This window comes from Osmerus mordax, chromosome 28 (genome assembly GCF_038355195.1).
Source record: "Osmerus mordax isolate fOsmMor3 chromosome 28, fOsmMor3.pri, whole genome shotgun sequence".
Classification (NCBI taxonomy): Eukaryota; Metazoa; Chordata; class Actinopteri; order Osmeriformes; family Osmeridae; genus Osmerus; species Osmerus mordax.
The window spans coordinates 6,548,868-6,575,114 of NC_090077.1; the positions used below are offsets into that span (position 1 = coordinate 6,548,868).

General features: G+C 43.5%; 1 protein-coding gene across 1 annotated transcript in view; it reads left to right on the forward strand.

Moving 5' to 3' along the window:
* Nucleotides 1–326: 326 nt before the first annotated feature.
* Nucleotides 327–26,247, forward strand: part of pde4d (phosphodiesterase 4D, cAMP-specific) — a 107,450-nt gene continuing 81,529 nt past the window's right edge. The window contains exon 1 of the mRNA XM_067230992.1: nt 327–517. Coding sequence (XP_067087093.1) covers nt 327–517 — 191 coding nt within the window. The remainder of the gene's footprint in view (nt 518–26,247) is intronic.

Genomic DNA, 26,247 nt, shown 5'->3' on the forward strand with positions numbered 1-26,247 from the left:
AGACAGCTTAAAACCTACCTTTTTACCGAAGCATTTAAGTAATTTTATCTCAAAAGGGTTTTCCTACTTTTAAAGTTGTTTTCTCTCTTGAACAGAGATCTTATTGGGATTTTTATTTTTGTTTGAATTGTTTATCACTTGTATTATTGTTTTTATTGATTTTATGTAAAGCACCTTGAGCTACAATTCTTGTATGAAATGTGCTATATAAATAAAGTCTTACTTATTTACTTACTTCTCCATCCCTCTCCTCTCTCATTCTGTCTCTTCTCCTCCTCCAGGTGTCTGGTGACTCAGACTCTCCAGAGCCGGGCCCTGTGTCCTGCATGGAGCCCTTCCTGGTGCGAAGGCTATCCTGCAGGACAGTCCAGCTGCCTCCGCTGGCCTTCAGACTGGCTGAGCAGTACTACTGTGACCGCAAACCTGAACCGGACACGGTTACGGTCCCACCGCGGCCCACCACTCTGCAGCTCCGCACCCCCCCGCTCATCGCCATCACCTCCGCTGACACCACCAGGTGAGGCCGTAGGTGTGTGTGTGTGACCATGTCTGTTCATGCGTTTAAAGAGTGTGTGGGATAGTTGGTTTGTTTGTTCATGTTCTATGGTAATTGTGGCTGTGATTGTTTTGCCAAGATCAATATAGCTAGCTATCACTAACCAGCTGAGAGAATCATCTAACTTCCTGTATTTGAGAATAGCCTGTTGTGGTAATCATTGTTGAAAATGGAAAGAATTCTAGCATGGCAAGTTTTATTTAGTTTTTTGTTTAGTTTTTCAGCCACAGCACAACATTAGCCACTGGTTTCTTCCAACTATGTTCTCTTGAGAGTTATTCAAATGATCCCTGACTCAGTCATGGTTGAAAAGGGGTCTGACTCATGAATGTATTTCTAATAGATCTATCTTTGCCATTGTCACTTACTGATTGCAGTATCAAAATTACAGAGAACAGAAATTCACATCCCAGAAGATGATAAACAAAGCAATCATTTTAAGCATTGAACAAAACACTGTCTGTTTTGGACTTATTTGAAATAAATTGTATTTATGTCCTTTATGAAAAGACTGTGAGAATTATGTTGAAAGGTAGAGCAAGTGAAATATTATAATGATCTGATCTTTTTTTATATGGATGTTCTACATGCACATTCAATGTACTTTAAATTTGCTTGACAAGGCTGATATCAATAACACAATGTTAGCCAAAGCCACATTAGTGCAGTGTTATCAGCAAAGGCAAGACAGAGCTTAGCTGTCTGTACACCTCTCAGCATCTGGTAAGAGGTCAAGAGAGCTACCGGAGTTGCCTGGTGTAACGAGTGTGTATTCACAATCTGTTCATGGCAGACGAGCAACCCAGATAACGAGTGAGGGAAAAATCAAACAAAGTCATAACACTAGCATACCCTGAACAAACAAAAACTACAACAAAATACCCACCTGGCAAGTTATTCCCAATATCATGTTTGATCAGAATATCAGAGATAAATCAAGACAGGCAGAGACAGATGCTCTGTAGTGTTTATATAAATATATATATAAAAACAACAACTTGGAAGCATGAAATCCACAGGGGAAGTTCAAAACATTTCAGAGGGGCTAAACTAATACGCTATTCAAATTGTTTCTGAGGGAACTGACTGGAATTGACTAGAACAGAGTAAAACAGAATAGAACGTCCTAGAACGGCATAGAAAAAAATAAAGAACACCTGCGTTTGAAAGTCAAAGGAATTACACCGGGAAACGTAAATCCCTACTATTACATCAGTGATATCTTTTTCCGAAGATGGCTTTATAATGCCTCACCGTGCTGAGGATTGCAACCAGCATCAGAGAGCTTAATGGCTGTGTGATTCTGTCATCCACACCACACCAGATCAAGAGAGAAAATGCCTCCTTCTTCTCTCCTTCTTTGGCAGGAAGGATGGTATTTGGTTGTATGTTCTTTCTTTGTCATTTACAGTGATACTGTGTAGTCTCCTGGACATGGTGGTGTGATAGACAATGGTGGAGTGATGCAGGCACATGTTTCTGAAGTGGCATTGACTAAATTACCATCTTTAATTAACACTTGTCAAAATGAAGTCATGCTTGTCAAAACAACACATGTTTTGGAGAGGGAGCAAAGACTGGTCATGCAAGAATGTGTGGGAATGTTTGTGTAGCTGATGTTGTCATTACATATACCGGAATTACAGTAATGATGTGTTGTAAAGCCAAGTTGTATTTGGACAAGAATATGCAATGGCACCTTCATGTGATTGTCAGCTACGTTTTGACCACGTCAAGCCCAAAAACTGAGAGCCACGGCATGTCTCCTCCGAGTGGCCTGGCTGTCAAACCATCCCTCTGTGACTTCACAGAAGACTGGGCTATTTCACAGCAGCTGCTTTTTAAGTTTTGAATGCTAAGTCAAACTTAGCATTAGTTGGTTTCTGCATTGGAGAATGTGACTTGAATCCGAGAATGGCGTCACCTGGTCGTAGACAAAGACAGGAGAGAAGTGTTATCCTGCACTCTATTTCAGGCTACGCGGTTGACTGTTCACAACGATGATGTAATCACTGTTTCCTGCCTGGCTAATAAATCCAACAAAGTCTATGGGAGAGTCATTTGAAACCCGCACATGTAACAGGTCACAACCTAAGTTCTCTTGAATCAGTGTCCAGAGATCTTAGGACAGCAGTGAGTATCTAATGAGAACAGTGTAATTCATAACTGAAATTCTCCAAAGTATGATCACTGCTATTTGAGGCAGGACCGACCATAGTTCGGCAGGATATCATCAACTACCTGAATGAAACCTAAAATACAAATACAGTACTACAAGTTGTCATGAATTATCAGTCATGACTTATAGAAATTTATTTAGGCTGTTAATGGTTGGAAATGTCTAAATTGTAGCAACAGTAATATATAATTGGGACAATTGTAATATAATGACTGCGACATTTTGGAATTGGTGAGAATTCAGATCTTAGAGTAGCTTTGCTTCCAGCTCGATACATTAATTATTCAACAATCTAGCAGGACATGAACACAGCTAATATGAAGCAAGGCCTACACATGAAGAACATGAGTCACCATGCTGTAAACTAGAAGTTTGATTGCTTCTCTGTCTGTACGAAGTGTAAGTAAATGTATGCATAGTTTATTACTAACAAGCCCCAGAGAAACAAAATACTGGTTCAGGGCACAACAATGACTCAAATGATAACGTAATACTGTACATTCACACATTCACATTCAAATAATAAGTCTCCTACAATGACAGTGCACTGGCAGAGCGGGTAAACACCTCAGTAGGCATGAAGAAACAGAACCCAAAAGAAAGGCAAGGCAGATCAATCATTTGAGAGGAGCATCTGTCTGCGTGGCTGCTGTTTTCCTTGCCCTCCATATCACCCCTTGTTCTGTTCAGCGGCTCAAGTGAAGCGACCACTGTTCTGGTACAGAATGCCTGTTCCACAGGAGATTGCATCCTCGCTACTGTGGTTGGAGAAATTGGACTCTACATCCAGCTCATTTCCAGATTAATGGGTTTGAACAGAGGGATGAAAGGATGGAGGGAATTAAGGAAAGAAAACAGTTCCTTGGAAATTCCATTTTGGGGTTAAAAGAAACAAAAAAAAAAAACATGGAAAATATGCCAGAAGCAATATGCCAGAAGCAATTTTAAGGTGGAGATGAAGGCTGGTTGTTTGCACTCCTCTCAAAGTCTTGTGGGGCCACCCCCACAGTCATGGCCCTATCCTGTCACACTCTCAAGGGAAAGAAACAGAACACTTGATTAGATTCACTTTTCCTATCACCCATCCCCCTATTCTGACACACTCTCACGTGAAGGGCAAGAGGCGGGGGCTTGCTGCTCATGTTTAATGTATTTGGACTCTCCAGCTTTATCTTTGCAGTAGGAAAAGGTAGAAATCCACTATATATGTAATAATTTTACGCATGAGGTACGTAAATTAGCGACCGCGAGCGTTTGAACCATTTTCTAATTGCATAGGCTATTCAATGATGTGGATTAGCTTTTGTACCTCGGGCATTCTGCAAGCAATTTGAAAAAGTACGGCAGGAACTGGGGGGGAAAGCGTCGTCACAGGAGTACCTTTCTGAAGTGGGCGGGCACGGAGAGAAATAGGACAGGACTTGGAATTGTATTTCAGCCAGGTTGTCGATGCGACGGGAAGGGATGCTCAGACGAGTACGGGACATTTGTGATCTTGACATTTCAATAGTGCAACTGTTTGTTTTTTGCTCGTGTAAAAGGCGCATATTGTAAATATTATATATTTGTCATTAATCCTTTTTTTTTTTTTTTCTTTTTTTTTTACTTTGTTCGAGCAAATATAAAATTTAGTCTATTATGGTCCAAATGAGCTGATGGATTTATCATTTCAATATGCGTAGGCCTACGGATCAATATTTTCATGAATAGTTTTTTTACTTTTAAGTATTTACTGGTCTGTATTGTCCTGTAACGTACATATATGCTAATTTGAGTGTCTGAATGTGTAGTTTAACAAACCTAACTTTCAAATAAACTTCAGGGAATTTAGGTTTCTTCAGAAATAGGCTAATTCAACATTTCCCAGACGCGGGGCGCAGAAAAGCCCTGAAGCTCTTTAGCTTTCATCCTGACTGCTATTTTAAAACCTTGGAAAGCTATGGATACCGCCGGTGGAAAAGTGGCGACAACATCCCTTGTCGCTGGCAGCGGCAGCTTCAGCAGCGGAGGCACCGGTGGAAGCGCGAAAGCGCCCAAACATTTGTGGAGGCAGCAAAACCAGGCAGTGCTCTCTCCACTTCACCACGCGCTCGGGGTACGAAAGAATAACCGGGTCAGACAAAGAGGATTTTCGGACACAGAAAAATACCTCAGCCCCAGGACCATGGACCGGACTTATGCAGTTGACACTGGACACCGACCCGGCTTGAAGAAATCGCGAATGTCATGGCCATCCTCTTTCCAAGGACTTCGACGGTAAGGACATCATCATTTTGCATTCATGAGGACGGAAAGGGCGTACAACAAAGACTCAAAAGTGAAGTACACAGTAGAAGATGGTATGGTGGTGCTAATTTATGTAAGGCTAGATTTCTTCTACTTTTCGATACGTGTTGCTTTTTATCGATCAGTAAAGACATTTACATTTAGTCATTTAGCAGACGTTCTTATCCAGAGCGACACACGAAAGACACACTTTGTGAAAAAATTTTGACCTTTGATATATATAAACAGGTTAAAAAAAATTATAAAAAACTACATAATATTATGTCATACGTTATTAGTTATGCCCTTAGATGAGGCATTTATGAGTATCTTGTATATTTTAAGGTAAGACCAAAAAAGAGGCGTTGACTGAATGTACAGAGGACTCATAAGCCAGCATGTACACAGCAGGAAAACGATTGAAAAAATATAATTAGATTATGAGTTTGATAATAATGTAGACAGCGTTTCTGTGCTTTATGGAAGTATTTGAAAGTGTATGGACTATGTGGTTTTCTATGTAGAAAATCACATCATATTCTTGCTGGTGTTCTGGACAGTCCAGTCACACACGCACATGCATGGGCGCACACACGCGCACGCGTTTTTTATTGGAGAAACTCACTCAGTAGCTAAATACCTCCCGCCAGCACCATGGGAGAGAAACCTTTTCGGTGGTGTATCTGGTTAAAGCAGTGTTTATGTAAGCTGGTCATTACAATCGTAGGTCAGAAGGCACAAAATTGATCCCCAGTGTGGGCAAGATTTGGAGGAACCAGTACCGACGGACAACGTATTAACCCTGTGACACATACACTATTGACTAAAAAGCGTATATTTAAGTACTTAAATATAGCCTACATGTACATTTGGAGCACAGGGTGTTGCATTTAAACCATTTGAAAGCACAATGATCATGCCCTAATAGGTTACAACCCTATGTCACGATTGCACTGTGTGTTCCATATAATATTCAGACAAGGTACTGTACAGTCAGTCACAGGAAAGTTACCTTGGATAAATATATATGCTGACATGTATGATTATTATCCTCATTATATACCCACATTGCTCCACATTTAGACCCACAGTCTGGGGTATTTTCTGCTCTAATTACTTGCTTGTGCAGCAAAGTAAGAAAGTAATGTAATATATGAGAAGGTCACCTCAGTTTCCTGTCTGAAGTGCTAGAGCCTGGAGCTAGCAGCAGTTGCAGCATTGGGTTATTATTTCTCCGGCCTGGTGTTTGGTCTGGGTATGACTGACACTTACCTTCGGGACAAGTTGTGCCTCTCAGCTCGGCTGGACCTGAAAATGAACTACAGATTGTGCCTGTGTCTGCAGGGAAGAGAGACAGTGCTATATAGAGACAAGAGTGTGTGAGAGAGAGCGCGAAAAAGAAAAGCTTTTTCTTAGTTTTGCTCAAAACTGCCTTGTTGACATCACACAGAGCCAGGATAAACAGTTCAGTGCTGAAACAGTTTTGAACTTGTTTTCGTACTCTATGAATCTCTATGAAGCTCTATGAATGAGTCTTTGTTTAGATGCAAGCCACAGAGACTCACAACAAAGACCATACCCTCAATAAAAAGCTAGCTAAAGCCTGTTCGGAGAGACACACCTCCATTCTCTGACCTGGGTGTCCTGCCTGTGTCAGGATTTAAGCTACTGGATGTCTAACAGGCTGGTGGAGCTTGATGCCTAATGTGCCACATTTTGAACACACCCAGCCTGAACACAAATCAAGGCTAGGTTCTGTCTCTGTCTCTCTGCGTGCCCGCCCAGCAGACACCATCCCAGACTCTCCTTAGGCCTTCAAACTGATTCTTCTCAATGAGTAAAATGGCTGCAATTATGATTTTGGTTTATGAGACTTCCACACCATCCACAAAAAGCAAGGGGCATAGTCAGAGTACATAGTTTTTCTGACAATGGCCAATTTTAAGTAACAATTCAATGTAATTCATGCTTTAAGGGCATGAAAGAACACAGGCTCACATGCTCTCATATTTGTCTCGTTCCTAAACTCCGTTTGTATCAGCCTCCTGTGTCGCCGCGTAGCAGGATGTGATATTAGGTTTGAGATGCTACCCTTTGGCGATATCATTACATCCCAGGTGTGTTGGTGTGTGAGCGGGCATTGCCTCTGAACATAAGGCTATGTCTTCACACAGTCTTAGACACACAATCAGAGCTGTACTTGCTACAGCCTGTCCAACCAGACTGGAGATTTACAGATGCACAGAAGGACTAAGATGTGAGACTGACCATCAACAGATAAAATCAATCGAACATGACAGGGATATTAAATTGCATAGGATATTATTTGTACCATTAATTCAGGTGTTCAGGCAACCATGGAAAACACTGAGCCTGTCACCATTTGTTGGTTGGTTGTTGTTTTTTGGTTTGATAAATTCACCTGCTTGAACCCTGTCTTCGAGTATGGGGCAAACCTAATCACAAAGCAATAAAAAGATGAAGCTTGAGGAACAGATGGTCATGGTCCTAATTGTAAAATAATGCCTGTATGGTAAAACAGGCTGTTTATAGCAATTTCTACTCTCGCTGTCTTCACCTGCATTGAAGATGCCAAAGGAAATCTAATCAGCAGCGGTCCTTGACATATCTTCTTGTGTGGAGAGCTGCCTGTTCTAGTATCTTGAGAACAGATGGCCATCAACTTAAATCAGGCCTGGTACTATAAAGTTTTAATGGCTGCTTTGATGCACAATATTCGATAGGCTTGTGTTGTATTTTCATCTTGCAAATGAGTATGTGGCAAGTTGGACAGCACACATGGTATATGACTCGTTCATCTTTTGCTCTATCTCTGAATCACAACAGATTACTCTGCTTTCCAGAGAGGTTTTCATCCATGCCTATTTCTTTGACACTTACTTTTCTTTGACGGGATAATGATAAAGTTTCTTCGCCTCACAACGGGGTAATTATTCTATTGTATGTCTAAATATTAAGCATTTTGTCAGTTAATACAAACAACTGATTTCAATGAATCATACAGAGTAGCAGAACCCTGCTCAAAGGCTTATCTTTTCTTTTTTCTAAGATATTATTTGTAATATTATGTGTATGGTTGTGTTTGTTGGTGTCTGTGTACGTTTATCAGGAATAGTGGAGAGCGTTTGGATTTAGTACAGGAAGCAGAGGCACGTTTATGAGCGATAGTATTTCACTTGATACTCCTTTCACAGCTGCATATGGCTAAAACACAGACAAGCTGTTGGTCCACCATGCTTTTAGTTCTACCTGAACTCAACAGTGGGCAACATGGGTCTAGCTTTACTGGAAGTGTAGTATGCATCTTGCTAGGGTTCAACCCGAATGGTTCTTGGTGTGAAAGCTGATGATGTGAAATTTGATGTGAACCCTTTATAGGTTGATGATGACAGGATGGAAGTGCTAAATGGTTTTTAAGCAGTTGTAGTTCATATGTTTCTAGATGGAAGCAGAAACACACAGACAGAAAGCAACAACAGAAAAGGTTTTTGACTCCCAGAACGACCGTACTGAGGATGTGTTGTTGTAATGCTCAGTGTTTTTCATCCTTGGTCTATCAAAGTGGTTGAAATATGACCACAAGCCATGAAGAGAGGAGCAGAAATCCATATCCACTTGACATCCAGTCACAATCCATTTGTAGGTTCGATACCAGGTTACAAGTACAACTTTTGATTGGACACATGTCCGCAGAATGTTGGTTGACTTGATCTACTCCGAATCCTCTAATGGTCTGGTCGCTTCCTCTGTGATCTTTTTCACAGTTAAGGCTCTCAGGTTGCAGCGCTGTATGGACTTACTATACACATACAAATCTGACTGGAAGTGCAATGTGAATGTATACTTGAAGTTAAGCACTTCTGAAAGTCTGGAGATCGTTTTTTAATAGACTCGGTATAAAAGCTTCTTTTCTTGGATAATTCTCATTCCAAGGACCATTCTATCAATGACTTGCTACATCTGTGGCAAGGAAAAAGTATTCTGGATACTGTAGACAGGCCAACACACCATCAAAAAGTGAACTCAAATTTAGGAGACTGTGTGTCCATGTGCACTGGCTAACTGGTTGACCTGAGTACAATTTTTGGATGTTATTCACCCTGGTTGAGAGAATGTTCTCCATGTTTGTCAGGCTGCTACAATTAACAGAGCTAATCTGTGCCGAACAGCTGCTGTTCATCCTCTGGTGCTATGGAATTTAAGTGATCATGTACCGTTATCTCCGTCCTCATTCTCAAGTGGCTACTAGCTAGAAATGAATTGTGTCTTGTTTACTCTTTGCAAATTGTATGCGGGCTAATGAAGGCAATGGTAGCAAGTGTTTGTGCTGGTTCTGGTGTGGGGCTGTAGATAGTGAATTACAAGGACTGGACTGGAAGGAACAAGTTGAGGCAATCAATCTTCAACAAAAACGAACAACAATGTACCATTTATCCTGGACCGGTCTAAAAGTGTCCATGGCTAGAAAAGCAAAAAGTCTTCCAGTGGGCATTTCTCCTCAACAGGATTCTCAATCCAGCGCCTTGTGTCAAGACTTGAGTTCTGATTAGCCCAGGCATAGTAAATTAATGAGTCACTGTGTATGAAACTCTCAGAGTACCTCACTGGGGCTGTACTAGGAATTCCTTGTTCTACTCAAAACCCTAGAGAACCTGCGTTTCCACCAGGACACAATCTGTTCTTTTGCAGATAGAAAGTTGCAAATGTGCTATTGGCACCAATGGAAATGGCAGAACAGTCAGGATGACGGAGATATAAAACATAAAAAATGAGGTCACTCCACATGGCTGGCTGTCGGTCATTGGCTCCAGCCCAGAGTGGGAACCAGTGAGGGTCTTCTCATCCAGGCCCTCACTACCAGCATGCGATGGTCTTTCATATATCTCCCTGCAGCACCCCACGCCGCTCTGCGCCTGGCTAATGAGACGCTTGAAGGCTGTTGTGAAGGACAGCCGCTGTGTGAGGAGCTGACAGCCAAAGCCCTGGTGGCTGCTGGGACGGATACTTGGGAGGGCCAGCTGATGGTTGGACACGCTCTGCTGAACCCAGTTCAGCCTATGGGGGGTGGGGTGGGGGGGTAGGGGGTAGGGGGCATGGGCTCTCAAGCTGGGCCAACTGCCGGTCCTGGGTCTGTTGTTAACTCAGCTGTTACCTTAGAGGCAGACCCTCCATGAATAATGCATCCGTCCTGGCTGTTAAATACACATCTGGATGAAGGCATCAGATGAAAGCTATTAGACGGAAGCTTGAACCGCTCCTGAGTCCCATCTCTTTCTGTTCGTTAGTGGAGTGAGAGGAGAGCTGGAAAGCAGCTATTAGCTGCAACCTTCTGGAAGCTAAAACCATAAACAACCTGACAGCATGCTGCAGTAAAGCCCCTGGGATACACTCAGAACTGAGGAACAGGGAGTTCACATTGGAATGTGGCTTTAGGGTGATCTGTCTATCACCACAGTGTAGGTTTTGACATGTTGTGGACGACTCTTTTAAGGTCGTTGTTTTTCTTTCTGTCTTCCCGCCATATCATTTTCTGTTTTTATGTGTCTTGTTTCCGTTTTCTGTCAGCTAGTTGTGCACTACCTTTTCTGTTTGGCAAAACACACACACACACACACACACACAAACATCCCCCTCTCCTCACACAAACATCCCCCTCTCCTCACACAAACATCCCCCTCTCCTCGCACACAAATACACCCTCCAATCACGCATATGTGCATGTATGTGCCTATGGATTCCTATATTCCTTGACACATATCTCTTGGCTGATATGCCTCCTAGACCCACATGTACTCTGCCAACCCTGTCAGCTTATATTTTTAGACCTGCCACACACACATACTCTCACGCACATTTTACGCACACTTTGCACACACACATTATCCCACACCTATCAGCAAACATAAAAGAAATCATGCAAGGTGAGCTACACTATTCCAACCACCTCACCTGCAACCCAGATCTCCAGCTACTTTTTTTCTACTGCAGTAGGCGGTACCTTTACACATGCATAAAAACATTCTACATGGATTTGCTTTATTATTTTTCTGTCATTTATATATCCTTATATATTGAATTATAGTCAAATCTATTCTCACTGAGTTTACGTACATTTGATTACACAGACTTGCCCAGTTAAGATTAAAGGGATTTCCATTAAAAAAAACCTAGGTTTGGAATGAAAGAACGTATGTATGATACATCAAATGGTTTTGGGGGTTTGTATTGCTGGTAATCAAAGCAACATTGTGCTTTGGAAGTCCAAGGTCATATACAGTATTATGCTGTGCTTGTGGCTAACTTGAAGGTATGTTTCTGTGTGCAGGTCTCTCCAGGGACAGATGACAAGAGATCTGGGGTATAGACATGAATGCATAATTGATATGGAGGTTGACTTTATTGTAGTGGAGCATACCTAGACTGCACTAAAGGCAGACTTAACCAGAAGCTGCCTATTTAGTTTTCCTCCCAGCTAGGCCTCTACCGACACACTGTAAACAGGATCTAGTTGTAGGCTGGGTTCATTATCATGAACCCTTAGGGAGTGCAAACCCAGGGTGCCTTTCATGTGTTGGTGGGATATGGAGACACATTCCCTGGTCCAAATTGTTTCGAAATTGATGCGCTGTATACATACTATCTACATGACGTCTGTATCATGCAATCAGAAGCGGTGGGGGAATCTTTCTTAAAACATACAATGGGTTATTAGCATATAAAGTTGTATCTAAAGTACTATCTATACTGTGCAACAGATTCAGAATGCGTCATTTTGCATCTTGTAACACATACAGACTTGGGGAGGTTGATGAATCATAAGTTATTTCATGTCATCAGGACTGCGATGGCCTAATAAATCCACTAAAGTCCATTTTCCAATTAGTGGGAGATAGATTTCATTGGAGAGACAGCGTCTTGATGGCTGCCATCTCGGCCTCATTAAGAGAGCACTCTGGCTAGGGTGGCACTCATCAGGTTTACGTCAACATCAGAGTTCCGGCTGGGAAGCGTGTAGAAGTACGTTGGCACATTGGGTATTACCTTTTGTAAAACTCTCTTGGAAGTCGCTTTGGATAAAAAATGCATAAATGTACCTCAACAATGTTGTGGGACTCCAAGATGGATATCCTAGAAGACTCATAGGTCTTTCTCCATAAGTTCATGAGGGCCTCCCCCTTTTGCTGGGATTTGGAACGGTGCTAATAGCATGTGTGTGAGTGGTGTTAGGCAGGTTTTGAGCTTGGGGCACTAGGCTGCTTACATGTTTACAGTCAGCAGGAGTGGATGGTGTGTCGGTATCAGCAGGAATCTGATACAGTATGTGTCAGGAGTAGTGGAGGCTCATATGGTAGAGGCTTTTGGTTTATATTCTGGCTGAAAAAATTTGGTCTTAAATAGACCAAAACACAATCGAAAACACATACTTTCCCTCTTAATTGTAGTACCGTGGTCCATCAAGATTGTTTGAGTTGCCGAACTTTCGTGATATTGGTTGTAGAAATTCAGCCTTCTCTTGAATGTAATGGAACAAGATTAGGCAAGTCTTGTGTTGCTCAAAGTGGCCCAAAAATATTTTGACAAAACCTTTTCTTGACAAAAACTCAACAGCAATGTTTTTTTCCAGAAATCATGGTTACTCAAGATTATCCACAGACGTTGTGAGCAGTTTCATTTATGGACTATTTTCTTTCACCAAACTTCAGCAACCATCCATTTCACAATCACGTAGCACGAGGAGATGGGATAGCTTCCTTCTGCATGCTGATCGATTAATCTCAATGCACTAATGCTTGTGTTGAACAACATGTGTAAACAGATCCGGTAATAGTCTTTGTTTTATAGCAGTTTCCCCTTCAGAGACCTTTGTATCTTATTACATGTTCAATGAGAATGTAATGAAATGCCATCAGAATGACTGACCCATCAGTCATTCTGATCCACCGTCGTATTGTGACAACTTACCGCATACAAAAACAAAGTGAAGCATTTTCTTTTAACCGTCGGGCTGTCTCAGACCCCCCACATTGCGAAGGTTAAAAGAAAATTCTATTTATTTGTTTTTGCATTGGGCAAAATTGGGTAAATACAACAATGGTCCGTTGTGAACCTTTGGGTCATGTGACCCGAAGGCAGCACAAGGGTTAAACCACGCGTTGAGTCGGGAGTAGGCTAGGCTACAAGTGCAGTATGAGTGCGGCAACTCCCTTTGTCATTGGCTATAGGTGTGCGTGGGTAGTACTTTTAACTGTCTCAAATACAAGTTTTTGTACATTGTGTAGACAGGCATCCCAACCTGCAGAGACTCATTTCCGGGAGGAGGCTTCTCTCCCCCCCCCCCCCCCCCCCCCCCGCCCGGGACGCACGCATGATGTACCCCCTCAACCAGCACGTATACGTACCCCCCCCCCCCCCCCCCCCCGGGACGCAATCAGGACGCGCGATATGCACTTGTTTCGACCATAAATGACCATTGCACATTGACCATTGTCTCGCCCTCGCTCTAAATACAAAATCCCAGAATTCCGGGAGATTGCGAACTTCCAGGAGACTTGGGATGTCTGTGTAGAAATCTGAAGCAGCATGCCAAAACGATACACTTAACCTTTCAAACAGAAAGCTGTGCAGAAAGCACTCACCAGCAGCAACAGATCTGTAGCACGCAAACTTGGGGTTGATGAAAGGCTAATTTGGTGAGGCGTTTAACCGAGGTTGGCATTTAATCGGAGAAATACGGTAGTTAAAAATGAAATCCTAGAGAAAACATACAAATACAATGTACAACAACAATGTAACCGGTGTGAATCGGCGAAACTCACTCCTCAGGTAGGCTACCTATGTAACAGGTCACCTGCGTCAATGAATAGCTAGCTTTTCTTTGCCGTAGCTGGTAGTGGTTGCGCTTGGCAGTGAGAGTTGGCGTGTTCGAGCCCGGGCAGGGACGAACATCGGTCCAGGAAGGCTTCTGACAGAGCAAGACCAAGTCTGTTAGTCTACACCCCCGTTACAATGGTGCCGTGACCCGGATCACTTGGTTAGCGTCAGCTGACCTGCCAGAGTGACTTTAGAGGGGTGAATGTAACCGGTGTAAATGGGTGAAACTGACTCCTCAGGTATGTAACTGGCCACCCGCGTCAACGAATAGCTAGCTTTACTTTGGCGTAGCTGGTAGTGGTTGCGCTTGGCAGTCAGAGGTGGCGTGTTTAAGACCAGGCAGGGACGAACAAATGGTCCATAAAGGCTTCTGACGGAGCAAGACCACGTCTGTTACAGCCCTGTCACAACTCCATGGACAAAAATTATCCCTTGTCATACTTTAAGGTTTCATTGAGATACTGGTGGTATCGAACCAAATACTCCTTCTGTGTGACTAGAATAGTAAACTGTGGCTGCCTGTCTCTTTCCCTACACGCATTCCTTGAAGGTCAGATCTCTCTTTGGGAAATAGTCTCCATGACTACAATAGGTGAAGGGGTTACATTGATTAAATTAGTGATGAAATCTCTGTGGGATGTTGGGTGAGGAGAGGGTGGAGTAAGAAAGGAGAGGCAGCGGAGGAGAGAGCGACACTGTTGTGTTTTATATAAGATGAATCCCATGATCTCCGGAACATTCTAGATTGTGGGAATGCGGTCAACACATAGAAACCAGGTTAATAGAGCTCAGATCCACTCTGGCTCTGTCCAAATCCCTTCACAATCTCACATTGTGGGTGAAGTCACTGCTGTACGGGTCAGAAATAGAACATGGTACCAACTCACAAATCCTGTAAAAATATGAAGGCTTGTGAATTGGTAGTTACTTATGTCTACTTCCAAGTCCAAGTTTTTCTATAAGTTTTCCCTCCTCATTGAAAGCTTAATGGAAGGTGTCCTTGCCAGAAAGTCTTAACCTTTTGCAAATGGTGCATTTCATAAGTGAGGCCCTGCCCTCATCTCTATTTCTGCTCAGTCATCAGATATGGATAAAGGTCAGGGGAGCTGGATCTTGGCTTATGCTTCAGGTAGATCTGAAATGTTCAGAGAACTCTGGTTAGGTTATGAATGACTGAATCTAGTTTAGTCTCTGTGCTTAAGTGTGTCAGACACAAATTGGGGACCTTGCTCTCAAGTCTGTCTTTCTTCCCCCTTTGGATGGATGCTCGTAGCAAGGAGCTAACTGGGTTGGATCTAAAAACAACAAAAGAACCTCTCTCTCCTCCACCTTCTAATTGTCCCCCCTCCATACTTTCTTCTATCTATCATTCTCAGGCTCTCCCCACGTCTGCTATTCTCAAAACCCCTTCACATCCCAGTTCCAGCCCCTTCCTTTATTATATATATTTTTCTTTCTTCCTTTCTCTCCATTCATCCAGCCTTCTTTCTTTCCTGGCTTCACTTCTCGCATCTCTCTGTCCCTCTCTCTCCTTTTCTCTCCCGCTCTCCCTGTATCTCTCTCTCTCTTCTGTCTTTGTCTCGTAGATATGAGCACACATGCAGGATCGCAGAGGGAGGGATTGTGTGTTAGATAGCTCTTGTCGTCTTCTACGTGTCAGAGCTATGGAGGAGATCCATTTGTGTGCCTGTACTGTATTTGCGTTTGTGGTGTGTCTGAGCTTCTTGAATGAGAGGAGCTCTTCTGAGCAAAGGCATGGCATGTTCCTATACTCTCCCTCGTATTGTGCCCTACGGACATGACTTTGTGACCACGCACCACCTCGAGTGCAGCCTAGTATTCCCACACACAATCAAAACCATTACTAAAGCCACGATCCTTCCCCCATGAATACATACAGTTTCAGCAATACTCTGTGGCTCTCTGAAAGCTCGTAAATGTATGCATTTCCAAATACAAATGTTTAACTGTGAATTATGCTGTCAGGAAGAAAAATGGAACAAAGTAGTCCAATTTACTTCCCATTAATGGGATGAGAAGTCACCAATCAAATTTAATGACGGTAAACTGATTTCATAATCAACAGATCAGTGAAGCATTGCGTTGTGTTGCTGTTGCTTCTCTGCAATTAAACTCTCTAAGCCTTTTTAAGGTATTTTTTCTTATTGCTATTTTATTTTCTGAGACTGTACTGAGCTCAGATGAAAAATCTGTTTAATAAACAGCTATTTCTCGCCTTTCTGGGCAACAATTTAGTTTGAAATAGACTCCTTAGATTTTATGCCAGTCTTCGGACTCTCTCAGGTGTGGAAGACAAAATCTAATTCTGCTGCAAGAAGCTGTCTTGCTTACCTTATCCAGGAAGTCTCTGTCTCTCACCAACTTTGATTGGCTCCCTGTGGGGAACAGAAGCACAGATGCATCCCTTAGAGTCACATACAGGCATCAAAGTGTCATAAACGTGGCAAGGGAGGTTTGAGCTTGTACAACAAGCTGGAAGCTGCTGAGAGATAGAGGCAGGAGCTGACTGTGAGATAATGCCATGATGAAAATTGAAGTTTGTCCCTTCTCCCTCCCCATACTTGATTCATAAGAAAGGGATTTAGGTTGTGCCTGGCGCATGGAGGATCAAGACAGTTTGATATATCTGGGTTTAATATGGGGATGTGTTTCACAGTGGGTGTTTGTGTGTGTGTGGTTTTAGTTGTGTTGTGTCTGAGGATGACTCAGAAACTGCGAGAAACTAATACCTTTATGAAGAAAAGTTTCTCAAAGTCTTTCATAAAATGTCAGCAGAAAAACCTTTACCAACAAAGTGTAAAGTATGTTTTTGCCTTCAAGTGAATGTGCCCCAATGGTTTACCACAGAGAGCCTCTACTGATAACCGATTAGAGATCATCAATGACAGGTTTTTAAGGAAATCCTTCTTGGAGTTAATCTTGAGTGATGTTTGAGATTGGTGTGTATTCTGTTGGTGTGGTTGTAACTATATCTTGTCACATACCAGCCATCTGGTTGAAGTAGTGCTGATGTTTGTGATTGTGTGTGTTTGGTATTGTGTGTGTCGGGGCTGGAAAGGCAGGGTTGTAGGAGTGTGTATGTGTGTGGGTATTCAAGTCTGTGTTTGTATTTCTGGTTGTAAGTATGTGTGTGTCTGGGTGTGAAAGTGTGTGTGTGTGTGTGTGTGGGGGGGGTCTTGGTCTCGCTATAGCTGTGCACTGCTTCAAAATAAGTCGAATAATTAGGAGGCTAGTACGATTCTCTGTTGTTCTGGGCGGCCTGAGGTGCTGTTTGGATGAAGACCTGAGACCAGACACCTAGAAGACTCTGTCCTGTTCCCTTACTGCTCCCATATTTCTTTTCTTTGACTCTTTCTCACTTCCCTCCCCTTGCTTTCCTGCTCTCCTAACCTCTCTGAATTGGCCAAGGAACATACAGGTCTCAGAACAAAAGGATTCTGCAATGTTGACATTGAAATCATCTAATTTACCACAGCACCACAGGAATGGAAGCTTGATTACAGGACCAGTGGACTCTGTGTGGAACCTCCATGGATTGTCTGGATCCCTGCGGTGCTGTCTCTTATCTGCTGCTTATAAAAAGACTGCTGCTTTAGCAATTTTCGCAGTTGTTGTCGTTTGATCCTAGCAACGCTGGAGTCGTTTTTGCTGTGTGGCTTGGACCGTCCTGTACACCAGCGTGCTAGAACCTTCGCCTCAACCTTCCACATGTGAGATGGCTGTTGAACGTTAGCCCTGACCCTCACCTTCTAAGATGGCTGCCAAAGGTTAACACTGAGCACTTTAGGATGGCTTCTTGGTGTTGTTAATAGAGGTAGAAGTGGAGGGTCTGTTGTGATGAAAAATATGAAAAACGGAGACAGAACATCTAGCACACAGAAGAATACATCATAATGCAGCGGTAATGTACTACTGCTTTGACCACTACTTGAACAATGCACACAAAGACACTCACAAACCCTGTGAGCACACACACACACACACTTACACAAACACACGCAGTCTGTAATGGAAAGGTACTGATACATGAATGTGAGCTTTTTCCCCCTCCCCCAGCTGTACGCATGCTAACCAATTAGATGTGGCATTCACATACTTGGATCGCTGGTGACAGAGTTCTGACTGTGGCCTTTATCATACTGCCTTGTGGAAGTTCTATATAAAACGTATTGAATTTCCTTCGGTTTGCCTGTTTTCACACTCCTAAGAATGCAATGTGTGTATAATTTATAACGGAACAGAACTACGCATGAACAAATGCGCGCACACTCAAATACTGTAGATACATACAGTTTGTACTGTACTGCAAGTACACATACAGCATCAACCACACCACCCCTTAAGCACGGTGGTCTGCTGTAGCTCGCTAGCTGTTTGCAAGACACACAGAGTGGGGTTCCACACAAGTCCTCTGCAGGCTCGACAAGAGCCATTAAAAACAAACCCTGGAGAATTAATCTCCACATCTGCGCGCAGCAAATCAAGGGGTGCAAAGGTTGTGTGCGTGCGCCTGAGTGTGTTGTGTATGTTTGTTTTTGTCCCCATACAAATGTCAGTGCCTTTGCATGGAGAGATTTGTGGTTCCTGTGTGTCCATGCGTGCTGTCACCTTTATTTAAAGGTGTGTGTGTGTGTGTGTGTTCACAAGCTCTTCCTGGCACTGGCTTCCTGGCAACAGAAGGGGAGATCTATAGCAGGCAGGCTCTGTGCGGGCCCCTCACTGTTCTCTCTGCAGTCAGTCTGGCCTCCAGAGCAGACCTCAGCCTCGGCCTAGGAAACACTGGCAGACAGGAGTCTGTTCAGTCAGCTGGATGGATGGACTTAGAGTTAAATGTAGCACTGTGAAGGCATTAGTACATTAGGTGAAAATATGATCATGCTCACGGATACATGAGTTCACAGACATTCACTGACTCAAGCACATGCAAATACAAGCACAAACACATCACACAAACCCATACACACACACACACAGACACACACACACAGACACACACATGGTAGGGAAGAGCAGAGGGAGAGGTTGGGGTCTGAAGTATTATGACTGCTAAAAGCCTGATACCTTCTTCGTGGAAAGATGAAAGAGGAGCCCATAGAGACTCTTAAATATCAGGAAGTCAGAGAGAGACACAACATTAAATCGGAAGGGGGAGGAAGACCCTGTGAGATCTGGGCTTTCCCAGACCCGCACGCATACGCACACACACAAATACACACATACTACACATGCCTACACACACAGATATACACATGCATACACACCCCTACACGCACTTAAACACACACACGCATGCTCACCCACACAGTACGTGTGCACTCATACATACACTGGCACACACACACACACAGTCAGTTCTTCAGTAACCGTCAAAGGAATAGGGACTTGAAATTTGGAGGGTCTGGTCGAGTTTAGTTTAATAATTATTTAGTTCTCTGAGGGAGTTTGTGACCTTTTTGATTTGACACCCCAACAGCTCTCTCTTTGACTGGGGAGCAGGGGTGCTTTTCACACTGTCTCACAAAGCACAACTCTTGAGAGGACCAGGCACCGTGTGTGTGTCAGAGAGAGAGAGCAAGAGAGAGAGCAGGCAGTACAGTATGTATGAGGCTGTGCAAGAGAGACACAGACGTCCTTGAGAAAGTCCTTGGACAGAACAGAGAGTGCCCTGATAGCAGCAGATAGGATGGATGACCCCTGCCATCAATCTTAGACAGGGTTCAGACCAGCCATGACTACTGGGGGGGTGTGGGGTGTAGCGACAGCAGGGGTGAAGGGGGGGGGGGGGGGGGGGGTAGACGGGGTGGGCGTCAGAGGTGGAGATACTTCTCTAGTCTGGAATTGAGACAGATAGAACCGAGCAAAGGGAGCTGGGAATGGAGGGAGGCAGGGAGGAAGGCAGCGATGCAGGCGGAGGAGAGGGAGAGTGTCCTAGGAGAACTGAAGAGACATTTCATGGTGTCTGTTAAAGATCACTGTTTAATGTCAAGGGCGTCGCCTCGCGTTAGTTTCCACCCAGTCAATATTCTAGCTGACGTTACAAAGTGCAAGGTAAAACGGTCCGTGTTTTATGTTGTACAATGTTTACAACTCCATTAAAAGTGTTCGGTTGATTTTGTGGAATCGTTTCATGAAATATCTTTTTTAAATGTTTTTTTGGAAAATAAACATGTCCTTGCTTTGTAATATCATAGCAATGGTATTTATTGAATATTTAATTCACTTGAAAGCCTGTGAGGCGCAATAAATCACAAAATGTTCAAGAAAGATCGAGACATGGCACTCCTTCTTCAATTAATTTGATTCATCTATCTGTTTACTGTCAGGGTGACAAGCCCTTTGAAAACAGACAGTCTGACAACACTGACAGCAATTTCCATGTTGGGTCTGAAGCCTGTCTTCTCTATTAATGGATGGCCTCATGTTCCACCTAGGATAACACGCACACACACACAGTTTAGAAGCTACACACAAACAGAATTGTAAAAGCCGCTATGTGTATTTGTGTCTATGTATTTTGTGAATCACAGCCCGAACGTGCAACACCTCAACACATCTATGGTGTGTGTATTGTGTGTGTGTGTATGTGAATATTTGTGTGTGTGTTTGTGTTTGCACATGTAACATTTCAGCAATTTGCTGAAACTAGATTCCAGTGAGTATGACCTGGCTGGAGAGAGACTTTGCACAGAAACTTCAGTAATGGTTGGTCCTGATTGAGGGCTAGAGATGGAGGTATCATCTGTGATGAGTCCATGATTGAAGCAGCGGTCAGTAGCTGTGGGAGCCTCTCCCAGGCACCCTGGGCCATTGATTAGACTAAAGTGGGCCTCATAACTTTTATTAATAATGGAGAAGATAGTTTTGATTAAAGTTTGGTGGCTGGAGACACACCAGTAACAAGAGATGATTATAGTATGAATATGGCTTCGAGTTTTCTTTATTCATGTTTCTCTTTTTTCTCCTCTTCTGCCGCTGCCAACTGTGGACCGGTGCTTGCTATTGAACCCTGACCCCCACCAGGTAAGAGCACTTGACCTATCAGGCCTTACACTTGATGTAATATGACCATAAGTTGAAATGGTTTACTCTCAATAGTACTCGGGGCTACTTTCATTGGTTTGTGCTATGGTTACCTATCATTCGTTCAGGCTACGGTTACCTGTCATGGGTTCATGCTAGGGTTACTCTGATTGGCACATCGAAGGGTTTGAACTCATTCTTTTTATCTCAATAAGTCTAAAAGGTCTGGTGCAAAAATGCTTTAAAATCATTGTCATTATGTAATATCATGTTATGTGTGAGATTTACTGGGAGAATTTAGTCAAACAAAACCACCGGATTTTGGTCAGTTTGGTAAAGACTGATGTCTTAACCCTCGTGCTGCCTTCGGGTCACATGACCCAAAGGTTCATAACGAACCATCGTTGTGTTTACCCAATTTTACCCAATACAAAAACAAATTAAAATAATTTTCTTTTAACCTTTGCAATGTGGGGGGTCTGAGACAGCCTAGCTGTTAAAAGAAAATGCTTCACTTTGTCTTTGTATGCGGTAAATCTGTCGCAATACGACGGTGGGTCACAATGACTGATGGGTCAGAATGACCCGAAGATAACACAAGGGTTAAACAGGTTGTTTTTGGACACATGGTGTCCAATGTTGGCTAGCTAGAGAGGAAACCCTTTCATCAGTCACAAATGGACTAACCCACCAAGTCATGCCACAGAATCAAGCCCCAAGAACCAGCACCACCAGAACGGAGGCGTGGCACCGATAACAAAAAGCAGAGATAAAAACGAGTCCACCACAGGTCGCACACGCAGGCCGCCATATTTTTTTTCCATCCCCACCCTTATGAGATGTTATTAATCTTCACACCCCCACGTTCTCAATGAAGAACGACGGTCCCTGTTGCCAAAAGACTCCTGTCTTCGAGCGAGCTGAGATGAACCAGGCCACTCGCTGCTAGCGCCGGTGGCCCTGACAGAGCTGGCAGAGATGAGAGTGGAGCCACATAGAAGCTCCCTAAAAGACCTGTCATTTGCTGTAGATTGAATCACAACCCCCAGCCACACTGAATAATGCATCAGTGTGGGCATGCACAGACAGGATGTACATACACACGCGCACGGACCCAAGCATTTTCGAACACACACACACACATACTCACACACACGCGCCCCTTTCCAGACTGTGAAAACAGGGCTCGCCAGTGAAACCTCCCAGAGATGAAGGTGCCTCCCAGCAAACACACACACCATCAGCCTGACGTCATACTCAACCACCATGTCTAGTCTGACAACTTGAAATGCACCAGAAGTTATTATTAAACCCAATTATTAGGACTGTGGCACTACATCTGAAAAGTACTGATTCTGAGGTATATCATACTACATTTCTGGACAGTTTGTTGGGTTCACTGGAAAACATTCATTACCAAAAGATTGTTAGGAAGATCACTAATAGGCTTAAAACCTTTATATATATATATATATATATATATATATATATATATATATATATATATATATGCAGCAGCATATTGTTTTCTCTTCATTTTCTAATTTTCACAATTTTCTTCCTATTTGAACAGTTTTGTAGATTATAGGATGATACAGAACTATCCTGACCTGTGTGGTTAATTAGAAGTGGTGGCATGTGTGCTTGTGCAGATGTCTGGTGTTATGACATTAGGGAGTTAGGGAATGGTGCCAAAATAACAGGGAACTGCAGGCAGCTCCCAATACACCAGTTAAACTGGGCCAAGTCTGAGATAAGGGCAACCCCACCACCTGTTCAGAGAAGAGAAGGAGGAGAGATAGTGAGGGAGGGAGGGAAAGAGAGAGAGAGAAACAGATAAAGGATCGAGCCACGGATGAAGAGCGAGGGACCGGGAGGGAGGTAGAGGGTGAAGGATGAGAAAATATGAGACGTCTGACATAAAGAGACACAGGTGGCACAAATTTGATCCTCTATTGTGTTATGTTTTCATGCAGTCTGCCTGGGAAACCAGGGTTACTATGCACCTCGTTCATGAATCAGTTGACCTGAATCCTCATAAACAAATATCCCTAACCTCTGGAGCACCTTACCCTGTGCATACTTCCAATATAAACGCACAAACACACCGAGACACACACATGGGCGCTGTCGCACACGCTTACATACACGCTCGTCGGTGCTCATGCACAAACACCGCACTCACACATACACACGCACTGAGGGCCAAGGTTGCGTGACCATCCTGAGGGCCACCCAAAGTCATGTTTACCAGCAGAATCCCCAAGTTATTTCTGGACTCCCTCCCTCTCTTGCCCTCCCTCGCTTCCTCTCCTCTCACCCATCTCTCCTCAGCGCCTCCTCCTCTCCTCCTCCCTCTGGTCACTTTTAGTCATCCACTTTCATTTGCTGCCACTCCGCCTCACTTAGAGCCAGCTCTCGTCTTTGTCTTGGCGAGCTGCTGCCTCGCTTCCCTCTCTTCCTCCCATCCTCCCGCGTTCCCCTCCCTCCCTTGCCTATGTGCCAGGGAATGGGGGTGACAGAGGACATATCATGTCCATCCGTGGCTCGATCCTTTATCTGACAGAGGACATATCATGTCCTCTGTCAAGGGGGCCTGTCAGAAATGAATACATCAGACGCACACACACACACACACACACACACACACACACACACACACACACACACACACAAACTGTACACACGAAGGCTGACTCGCACCCTGATTGGACTAATAGTACCATACAGGGCCCCCACGCACATGCACAAATAACACACACATGCACATCATAGAATGATAATTTATAGGGTTTAAATGTTGTACCAGACAAGACCAGACCAGACAAGGCCATGAGACAGGGTATTGCAGGGGACAGAGCAGGGCAAACCAGGCCAGGAGACAGGGTATGGCAGGGGACAGAGCAGACCAGACCAGGAGACAGGGTATTGCAGGGGACAGAGCAGGACAGAGCAGGCCAGGAGACAGGGTATGGCAGGGGACAGAGCAGGACAGAGCAGGCCAGGAGACAGGGTATGGCAGGGGACAGAGCAGACCAGACCAGGAGACAGGGTATTGCAGGGGACAGAGCAGGACAGAGCAGGCCAGGAGACAGGGTATGGCAGGGGACAGAGCAGGACAGAGCAGGCCAGGCCAGGAGACAGGGTAGAGCAGGGGACAGAGCAGGACAGAGCAGGCCAGGCCAGGAGACAGGGTAGAGCAGGGGACAGAGCAGGGCAGGGCAGACCTCTCAACCTTCAGGAGACTTATAAATGGGAGCTGAATCCAAGCTACTGTATAAACTGTAGGAGGTAGATCCTGGCTCTGCAGTTCTCTCAGGTTGTGTCAATGGTAAGTTATGTGTAGAGTGCAGTAATGGAAACACACTTCTGCAGTCCATAGAGAGTGAGGAATTGGATTCATCCCAGTTCTCGCTATTGCTCATGCACTAGTGCTTTTTCAACACTTGCTGTATATGTTTGATGTTGGGAGAGACAGGCAAAACACTATCCCCTCGCACATAAATATTTTAAACTCCTATAACCTTTTTTGTGTGTTCTAGAATTCACAACCCTTCGGTTTGTTCCAAAACAGTTTGTTCCTTTTTCCTTTTATATGAGTGGACTCTCGTTTGCTGACAAGAACTCTCATTTTATCTAAGGCCTGTGAGTCACCTGAGGAGAAAAAACCTTAAATGTGAAACTATAAAAAGAAAGAAAATGTCAGACACTCTCATGATCAACACCCCATTGTTCCAGTGTGAGGATGCCAAAAGCCGGCCTGCCTGTATGCATCCTTCTTCTACCTTATTGACCTCTTTCTTACTGACTGTTTTTGACTTGCTATTTGTTATTTGTTTGTCATGCTATTGTTTGTACTGTCTGTCTTTGTTGTTGTAAATTGTCTTGCTGCCGGTTGGAAATGGTTTCTGTCTCTTGACATTACATTTACATTTAAGCATTTAGCAGACGCTCTTATCCAGAGCGACTTACAGTAAGTACAGGGACATTCCCCCGAGAAAAGTAGGGTGAAGTGCCTTGCCCAAGGACACAACGTCATTTTGCACGGCCAGGAATCGAACTGGCAACCTTCAGATTAATAGCCCGATTCCCTCACCGCTCAGCCACCTGACTCCCTAATACAGACTTTGTGTTGCCTTGCTGTCTCTCTGTCTGGCTACCTGTTAGTGTGGCTGTTTGTAGGCTTGGTGTTTGTGGGTTTGCAGTCTGCTGGCATAGACAGTTAGCCTAGCGGTCTGCTGGTATAGACAGTTAGCCTAGCTGTCTGCTGAGCTGCTAGGTGATTTCAGAGCTGCCTCATTATGTGGTGTTCTCTCACTCCTTGCTCTACCCTCTGGATACTCAAATCATTCTTTGACTTTAACGAGGTCATCTTTGCCATTTGATAATGAACTCAGCTCTGACACACCCACACCATATGAGGAGGGTTTTCAAATAATTTCTTCTCCTCCTCCCGTCTTTTACTGTTGATCATCCGTTTCCAAGGAAACACTGCCCTCTATTGGTTCTGAGACAGCGGTTTAGCTTCAGGCTTTGAGATGAGTAAATCAGAGGTTGTATTATTATTAGTATTATTATTATTATTATTATCTGTGTGATTATATTTCTGCTTGTAACAGAAATGATCTTCGTTACGCTATGTGGAATTTTCAGAGTTGTTTTCAGAGTTTCTCAGTGGCATTATTGGACTTCCTCCCTCCACTTGAGGGAGACAAAGTCTTACATTTTCACAGTTCAAATTTCTGTTACACACGGCACATCAACTTGGATGTATCCTCATATTTCCTTTGCTGACACTATAATTATCATAACAATAATTATTCTGACATGAATTTTTGATCATTTCTATCCTTGAGACTTGAGACCCCCTAAGAGTTTTAGTGAGTTGAGACCCACAAAGAGTTTATGTTACCAGTAGAGTACTAAAAATGTAGCTGCCAGTCTTTTCTTTATGGTATGGTGGTGGGGTTTAGTGGTGTACTTGTACTGGCATTAAACACATCTTCTGCTGAAAACATATTGAGTCAGGTCTTCATACTGAGTATGAGTTGCTTTTGTGTACTGAGTAGCCTACTATATATATTCTTATTTTGTTTGTCTGTGTTAAATAACTAAACAATGTTATTGTTATGTCTGACCTACCAGTTCTAGATGGTATGCTTGTTTGCCGTGATATCTGTATAGATCAGACTCATCTGCAGATGAACGCTGAATACCTTTCCAAAGAAGGCTGACTGACATAGATAATACTATCCATTGCAAATACAGTCCTAAATTGCACCCAAACTGTAGGATCTTTATCCATAATGACAAG